At 35.5% G+C, this 9,350-nt stretch overlaps 1 protein-coding gene across 2 annotated transcripts; it reads left to right on the top strand.

Moving 5' to 3' along the window:
* Positions 1–1,396: 1,396 nt before the first annotated feature.
* On the top strand, positions 1,397–6,114 carry LOC105131043 (uncharacterized). 2 transcript variants are annotated; one of them, XM_011033810.1, is made up of 4 exons: positions 1,397–1,607; positions 1,819–3,047; positions 3,697–3,943; positions 4,073–6,114. In XM_011033810.1, exons 2-4 carry the CDS (start codon positions 1,840–1,842, stop codon positions 5,960–5,962), a joined length of 3,345 nt encoding a protein of 1,114 aa, XP_011032112.1. In that variant the 5' UTR covers positions 1,397–1,607; positions 1,819–1,839; the 3' UTR covers positions 5,963–6,114. The 2 variants fall into 2 exon arrangements, with proteins under 2 accessions (XP_011032112.1, XP_011032111.1); XM_011033809.1 differs by having other exon boundaries at positions 1,397–3,047.
* Positions 6,115–9,350: the final 3,236 nt, after the last annotated feature.

Raw genomic sequence — 9,350 nt, 5'->3', positions numbered from 1 at the left:
AAAAATAATAAATATAAATTAAAATATCTAATTTCATAAAAATAAATATTTAACTATCCATAGCTATTAAGTTTGTTTAATAAAATTATTAAAAGATAATAAAAATATAAATCCTAATAAAATTAAGTGAATAAAATGAAGAAAAAAAAATCATGCAATGCCAAATATATAAGAAATATAATAATTTCAAAATAAATTTTTAAAATAAAAAAAAATATATATATAAAATAATTTTTTAAAATTAAATATAAAATAAAACATTAAAAAAATATTTTTTTTCAAACACAATCATGTTCTCTGCAAAATTTAGCCATCACGCTTTATTGTTTCTGAAAATTTTTCTTGACGTGATAGATTTTGCTTTATTTTTAAATAGCTCTATAAAGACATGTTGTCAAGTTGAGAAAGTACATTCTTGTTCTCAACGCTCGAGATCCTCCATGTTTATATGTTTTTCCAGCATCTCTTGTATCCTACGACCCTCCCTTCTAGCCTCTAGAGTTGGATTACTTGTAGCATAATAATTTATTTATCACACATCTTTGTAAATTATTGGGTGTTTAAAAATATAATAATAATTATTTTTTAAAAATATATTAAAATAATATTTTTTTAATTATTTAACTTATATTTAATATCAATATATATCAAAATCATTTACAAACATTAAAAATTTTATTTTGATGAAAAACAATTCAAATTTTAATAAAAATTGGGTTGAAACTCAATATCAAATACCTCTTATTATTTAATGATAAAATTAAAAATAATTTTTAATAATTTCTTATATAGAATATATAAAAATAAATTTTATAATTACTGGAAAGTAATTCCTTTTTAAATTTACTTTTAAAAAAATGAACATAAATAGAAAAAATATATATTAGGTGAATATATTTTTTATTATTTTTTATGAATGATTGTTTTTATTATTTTTATTTTTTATATTTATTTATTTCTTTAAAACAATGAAGCTTAAAACTAATAGGAAATTTTTAGTCACTCTATGAATATTATAATTTTTTTAAAATTATTTTATAATTAGATAAACTTAGAGTTTTTTTTTTACTATAGGGGAGGTTGTATTTTAAAATATTTTTTATTTGAAAATATATTAAAATAATATATATATTTTAAATTTATTTTTTAACTGTAGTACAGCAAAACAATTAAATTTTTTAAAATAATTAAATTTTAAACGATTAATGTGTGGCCGCGCTGCTAAACTCACCATTAATCCACTAATTTATCATCTGAAGAGATCATTGGCTGTCCGAAACAATAAAAGAAAAATGCGTGGGGGTGCAGGCTCGCAGGGTCCTCCTAAAATACTAATTAATTAAAAAGACATCCAAGACCAAATCTATCCCCTTATCAAATACGATCTTCCCATATTCCATCCTCAATTGAATACCCAAAAAGCAATGACACTGACTCCTGCCATCCCCTCTCCTGTCATTATTGCTCCGTATGACATGCTTCAGTGGGCACAGCATCTCTCTCTCTCTCTCTCTCTACGCCTGAAGAAGAAGAGGAGGAGGAAGAAGCAGAGGAGGAGAGGTAAATAAAACCCACGAGAAGAAGAGAATCTATGCCGAGACTCAACGGTGAGTTTTCATTTGTTCCCTTGCTTAACTAACCGGACCCACACGCCCAGACTCGACTCCACCTCACCTCTCCCCACTCTCTTCATGAATAAATAATTCATAAAGCTGTTGAAGCAAACAACACCTGTCCTATTTTTTATTACACCCTTAAAATCGTAAAGAAAATTCAGGCCTTATCTTCCTCAATATATATACACATATACACGCACAGGTCTCTGTTGGCTAGCCGGCGATGCCGACGCCGGTAGGCGTAGCGAGGCAATGCTTGACAGAGGAGGCGGCGCGTGCTCTAGACGAAGCCGTTGCGGTGGCGCGTCGAAGAAGCCACTCCCAGACGACCTCTCTGCACGCTGTCTCTGCTCTACTAGCTCTCCCGGACTCAACTCTCAAGAACGCCTGCTCACGTACCACCACGAGCGCGTACTCCTCGCGCCGCCAGTTTCACGTCCTTGACCTCTGCGTTGGCGTCTCTCTAGACCGGTTGCCATCTTCGAAGACGCTCGAGGAGGACCCGCCAATATCGAACTCCCTGATGGCAGCGATCAAACGGTCACAGGCAAATCAACGCAGACACCCTGATAATTTTCATATGCACCAAATTCACTGTAACCAGCAAGCGGCGTCGGTTTTGAAAGTTGAAATGAAACATTTCATTTTATCGATTTTGGATGATCCGATTGTGAGTCGCGTATTTGGGGAAGCCGGGTTTAGGAGTTGTGATATAAAGATGGCAATAGTTCACCCGCCACTTATTCAAAGTTCGAAATTCTCACGGGCCGGATGTGCCCCCGTATTTCTATGTAATTTACCAGGCTCGAATAGTACAGTTCCGGGGCGACCACCCGGGTTTAGTTTTCCGTTTAGTAGTGGGCTTGATGATGATGTTGGCGATGATGATGTTTGTAGGAGAATTGGGGAGGCTTTAGTGAGGAGAGAAGGGAAGGGAAGAAACTTATTGCTTGTTGGGGTTTGTGCAAGTAATGCTTTAAAGGGTTTTGTTGATAGTGTAAATAAAGATAACAAAGGAGGCGTTTTGCCTAGTGAGATTAGTGGGGTGAGTGTAATTAGCGTTGAAGATGAGGTTATTCATTTTGTTAGTGAAGGAGGGGGGGACAAAGAGAAGATGAGGTTGAAGTTTGACGACTTGGGTCAGGAATTGGAGCGGTGTTCGGGTCCGGGGATTGTTGTGAATATTGGAGATCTCAAGGTTTTGGTTGGTGAAAATGTGTGTAGGGATGCTTTGAGTTATTTAGTATCGAAATTGACGGGTTTATTGGAGGGTTTTAGGGAGAAGTTCTGGTTGGTGGGAGCTGCAGATAGTTATGACACATATTTGAAGTCTGTAGGGCGGTTTTCCGGTGTGGAAAAGGATTGGGATCTTAGGATTCTGCCTATTACTTCTTATAAGAGTCCCATTGGAGGTTTTCGCACGAAATCGAGGTGAGTAGTTTTATCCTGTGATAGCTCTTCTTTTTTGTTACGTCAAAAGCTGAAAATAATGTTATGCTTTCGTTGGATTTTTTTAAAAATTTGGATGCAAGAATTTCTATGCAGGGTGGTGGAGTTTAAGTTTGATGTTTGCATTTCTGATTGTAGCATACAGTAAGAGGAAGATGGGAGAAGGATATGGCCCAAAAAGATTGGCCTGAATTTGATATTTTTATTTTATTTGTTAATGATTGTTTCCATGAGCCAGAGTTTGCTGCTGTTTTAGACTTATTTACTCGTTCTAATTTGTTATCTTGATTACATTAGTATATGCATTTTCTAAGCTTTTTCTTTACATTATATTTTTTTGGCTACTAGGTGGTTCTATTCCTGTGTGCTTGTTGTTAGTTATATTGCTTGTGTGCCAAGTATTACCATGTTCAAATTCTTGTTCCATGAAGTCAAATTTAGTGTCGATCTTTTTACTTGTGGTTATATTTTTCATTTTTATCTTTTTGTTGAAAATGAGATATGACATCATGTTAATGGCTAGTGATATTCAAAAATCAATTATGCAAATATATATGCTGTGCATACAGTTTAGCTTCTGACCATCTTTTACCCATTCAATCTCACAGTTACCTGCTCATGACACTTACAGCTTGTTGGGGTCTTTCGTTCCGTTTGGTGGGTTCTTTTCCACCCCATCTGATTTCAAATTTCCATCAAACAGCATAAACCAATCAATCACTCGTTGTCACCTTTGCAATGCAAAGTATGAGCAAGATGTTGCTGCTATTCTGAAGATGGAACCAACAATATCAGTTGCTGAACAGTGCTCAGAGAACTTACCTTCTTCGCTACAAATGGCTGAACTTGACACGAGAAAGGCAGTGGACATGGTCAAGGTGTGTCACTCCGTGGATGCAAATCTTTGACTTAGCTCACCATGCACACACAGCACCCTATGTATTTTCTATTTTTCTTTGGTATTAGTGGCAATATTTATGGAAGCGTGTGCTTCATCTTCAGTGCAGACCAAAGATGACGGTACTTCATTGAATGCTAAAATTTTGGGTCTGCAAAATAGATGGGATGATATTTGTCAACGTCTCCATCACGCTCAGCCATTCTCCAAATTTGATGTTTCCCAAGCCACATCCCAGGCTGCCATTGCTGAGGGTTTTCAGTACCTAACAGGTAGGAAAGAGAGCAGAAGCAATAGTGGCAGCAGAGATTCATCACTAAACGAGAATCAATGTGCATATCTAAATCTTGGCGTTTGTTTGGACAAGCAAAAGATCTTTCCAGGGAAATACTGTGCGGTTTCCGAAGTTGAGAATGTTAATCACCAATCTAAGCTACTTGAAGAAGTTCCAAGATGTCAGCAAGAAGAGAAAGAGAGCCTTTGGTTTACCCCGAACCCCATGGCCAATGTGAGTCTGCCCGCTGACAGGACATCATCTTTTTCTGTCACTTCTGTAACCACAGATTTGGGGTTGGGAACACTTTATGCATCAAGCACTCGAGAGCTGATTGCTACAAAATTATGTGACCCTAGGGAGCATCAGGAGCACTTCTCGGGTTCCAGTTCTGTGGAGTATGATGACAACACTTCACTTCAAATTGCACAATCTTCTTCCTGCTCTGGCCCTTCTTCCGGAGGGCAATTCAATTTAAGAAATTTCAAATCAGTGATGAGAGCTCTTTCTGAACAAGTTGGCTGGCAAGATAGAGCCACACTTGCTATTAGCGAAGCTGTATCCCGCTGCAAAGCTGGACATGGAAGGCACCATGGTTCAAATTCCAAAGGAGATATTTCGTTTGCTTTCCTTGGACCTGACAGAATTGGAAAGAAAAAAATGGCATCAGCACTTGCTGTGGTAATGTTTGGCAGTATCCAAAGCTTCATCTCCGTGAATTTGGGCTCCCATGGTAAGGTTAGCTCATCAAACTCAATGCTTGAAAGCCAGGAATTACGTGATGATGAATTAGGGAGGTCGACTACTTTTGTTGATTATATTGCCTCAAAGTTGAGCAAGAAACCCCATTCGTTAATCTTTCTTGAAAATGTTGACAAGGCTGATCCTTTGGTCCAAAATAGCTTGTCCCACGCTTTGAGGACTGGTAAATTTCCAGATTCACGTGGAAGAGAAGTTAGCACCAACAGTACAATTTTTGTGGCAACCTCAACAATCACAGCGGGTAATACAAAATTACTCTCAGAGAAAGAAACCATTAGGTTTTCTGAGGAAATGATACTCGGAGCTAAAAGCTGGCAAATGCAAATATTAGTGGAACATGTTGCAGAGGCTGCCACTAAAAGCAGTCAAATGAAGGTTAGGATTTCAAGAGAAGTAACCTCTGCAGTCTCATCTGGAAATAAAAGAAAACTAGATGTAACCAGTGACTCTATTGAGCAGGAAAGCACCTGCGAGTCTAGCAAACGGGCCCATAAGCCATTGCGATCCTATCTGGATTTGAATCTTCCTGTCGAAGATACAGGAGAGTGTGCCAACTGCAGTGACAATGACAGTGACTCGATTTCTGAAAGCTCACAAGCTTGGTTGGAATATTTTTCTGATCAAGTGGATGAAAAGGTGGTATTCAAGCCATTTGATTTTGATTCTCTTGCTGAGGAGACAATGCAGGAAATCAGCAAACAATGTCAGAGGGTATTCGGATCCGAGGTATTGCTGGAGATTGATCATGAAGTCATGGTACAGATACTGGCAGCTTCTTGGTTGTCTGAGAAGAAGAGAGCGATGGGGGATTGGATTGAAGAGGTTGTTGGGAGAGGGTTCAGTGAAGCCAGGCAGAAATCCCAAGCTGGTGCCCAGTGTATTGTAAAGCTAGTTACTTGTAAAGGCCTTGTGGTGAAAGAGCAAGCTCCTGGAATATGCCTGCCTTCAAGAATAAATCTGTGAACTGATTTTTTACTGATTAGTGTTCTTGTAATTATATGTATAGTAGCGTATAGCTCTAGTATCTGGAAAGCCCTTTTGGTCAATTGATCCCAGAATCTATTTTGTGCAGCTATCATTGTGTAACTTTTTATAATAACTCTTTATTTTAAATATTTTGTGGAAGAAAAGGAGATGCCTCTGAGTAGGTGGCCCTTCACTTGCTAAAGCAGTTTCAACTATCAACCATGCCATACTAGAAATATAATTACAAATGACAGGAGTTTCTCCTAAAAAACAAGTGTATGTCGAGAATTTCTGAAAAGCACAAGAACAAGTTGATGGATTTTCCTGCATGTATCATGTAAGTATTTCAATTTGTCTAGCGCGCCAGGTGGTGACAGGAGTTTCTCCGAAAAACCAAGTGTGTCGAGAATTTCCGAGAAACACAAGAACAAGTTGATGGATTTTCCTGCATGTATCATGTAAGTATTTCAATTTGTCTAGTGCGCCAGGTAGTGACTCCACCATCAAGTAGAGAGGTTCAGGTGTGCAGCACCATTCCATGTGCTAATGATAGCTACTGGTTCAGTGGTAGAGAGGGTTGATTTTGCTTCAGGTTTGCCCGGCAATAGGGCAAAGGCAAATATGGATGAAAAGATTCAAGACTTTGAACCATTCCATCTGTTAGGCCCAACCAAACTATCCATCTCCTTCAACACACACACAAACATTGTATTTGCAGCTATGGTAAATGGACAGAAAAGGCTTGGCATCATTTATGAATTATCAGAAACACTTTCCTCGCTGCCTCCTGGAGGATTCAAAGCTCGGAAGATTTATCCCCATTTGAAGATCGCAGGCTTGCAGCAGGGCGAGTTCAGACTCACTCACCATCATGTAGAGTCGGCCTGTCTAGAACAAAGACAAGCAGGCCCAAACTAATTGAAAGTATTATATTTGAAAGCTCCTTTGCCGTTTTTCCTCTACTGGATAGTTGAAAGCATCACAGCCTATGGCTCACTGTATCAACAACCTATTTCTTTCAACATCCAAAACCCTATCGGTGTTAGGATAGTCCAGAGCGCACTGCCACCTTAATGGGGGCAGCATGACAAGCTCCCTTTGTCTGCGTTTTTTTTTTTTTTGTTTCTTTCCCCTCCTGAAATTTTGTGTTCTCAATTATCACTTCTTCCGTATTTCGTGAATATTTATTTATGCAGCAGTGCCCACTAACTTTTTCCACCCTTCAGCTATTAAAGCTTGATTTATGCATCGTGACGTGTATTTGCCACTAAATGCCCATTGCAGACAAAAAATAAACAATAGAAAGAAGAAGAAGAAGAAGAAAAAGAAGAAGGCTAGGCATCTGGAATCACACTGTCAATTGATTGACAGGTTGAAAATGGAACGAGTTGGGATGAGCCATGGCCATTATTATGACGCGTACACTGATGTAAATATATTTTTTTATTAAATAAAATAAATAATGCTAATTTATATAATGTTACTGACATGTATTTGTTCAATATATTATGAGATAATTTTTATATAATATTAGTTTGTAGCTATTATTGCTTCTCCTTGTCATCTAGTTTTGCAATGTGTGGTCGCTAATGAGCTCATAGTGTGTGTATGGCAATAAAGTGCATAGTGTTTTTAAAAATTATATTAAAATAATATTATATATAAAAAACCATGAATATAATATTTTTTAGATAAAAAATAATTTAAAAAATACTTAAAAAAAACAAAACTCTTCTAATTCAGTTAAAATAAACGACAGAACAATTCGAATGCATTCTCATGGTTTGAACCATGTTTTTTTTTTTTTTTTCTTGGAGTCGATGGTTTTCTGTAATCGTAGAGTAATAATTATCGGTTTGTCTCTTTTGGAAAATAGTGTTCGTCCGTTACAAATTCTGAGTAATTTCTTCTTCTTGTTTCTTTTATAATTTCTGAGCAATTTCTCTTATAAGTATTTTGACCATGAAATAATCATTCCGTGGTGAAATCTTACTAAAATTGCTTCACCAGTGGATCCATCGTGAGGATCAGGAGTATATTCTTAAATCTCATTAGAAAGCTGGATTATGGGTTAGTTGGAATAATGTAATTAACCCATATTTTTTTAAATATTAAAATGATATAGTGGGTTTGCAAGTTAATATGTCAACTGCTCAGCTAGATTTAATAACTATAATTATATATTTATACATCATACACATATATCTGACATGTTAATTATAATTATTTTTAAATGTATTTTTTATTTAAAAAATATTAAAATAATATATTTGTTTATTTTTTTAGAATTTTTTTGATATCAATACATTAAAATAATTTAAAATTTTAAATAAATATTAATTTGAAGTAAAGAAAAAATAAATTTTAATTTTTTAAAAAAGCTTTTAAAATATAAAAACAAATAAAAATTAAGGTTTGATTAAATACTAATAGGAAGATTCGGTGAAGGACATGTCTGACAAGCTTTTACAAATTGTTTTAAGTATTTTTTAATTTTTAATTCAAAGTAAAAAAATATAAGCATATCGATTTAAAATAATTTTTCATTTAAATAAAAAATTGTTACAGTTAATCGAATTTTAAAATTTGAACTTTTTAAATCATGAATTCTAAATTAGACTACATTTCTTCTTTAAAAAACATTGATTTGTATTATTTTTTTGACCAAAGTACTTCGAAGTCGTTTTAATATACTATTGTAATGAAAAGTATCAAATCCTTGATTTTGTTCAGACAGAAGACTATATCTATCGATGTTGCAACCACCAATGGAGAGGAGGGTTTGGCAAGAAAATTCTAACATGAGCGTTCTCCGTCGTCATCCTGCTTGTGCTTGTGGTCCAGTAGACTGTGGCTTTTGGTAGAAGCTAGCTTCTTGGAGTTTTCCGTCAACGGAACCCTGGGAGAAAAAGTCCGAGGCGGCTGGCTAAAGAAGTTACCAAGTAACTGTGAGGCAGAATGGCCATTTAAAATCTGCAGCGTGGCAAAGCCAAACTGATGTCCTTTTCTGACTTTTCAGCTGCATGCCAAGGAGTCAAGGACCATTCTGATTGGTGAACTAAGCAGTGATGTCATCATTTTTAAATCAAAGCTCACCGTTTTGGAAGTCCGTTCGACCCATCAAGTCTCTGTTTCTTCATCCCTCTTTTTTCTCATGTTTATTTTTATATTTTAAAAAATTTTAATCTTATTTTTTAAAAAATTAATATTTGTTTAATATTCTTAGCTAATTTTAATTTACTAATATACAAAATAATTTAAAAATATTATTTTTATACATTTATAGATAAACAAACATTTTAATAAATTATTATTATTACATTTTTGAACACTTTTTTTATTGTATAGTTATACAAGACTATCATTTTGCGTGACTTTTAAATCT

This window comes from Populus euphratica, unplaced genomic scaffold (genome assembly GCF_000495115.2).
Source record: "Populus euphratica unplaced genomic scaffold, PopEup_1.0 scaffold76.1, whole genome shotgun sequence".
In the NCBI taxonomy this organism is placed as follows: Eukaryota; Viridiplantae; Streptophyta; class Magnoliopsida; order Malpighiales; family Salicaceae; genus Populus; species Populus euphratica.
The sequence above is the reverse complement of the archived record's forward strand: the minus strand, read 5'-3'. Positions and strand labels throughout refer to the sequence as shown.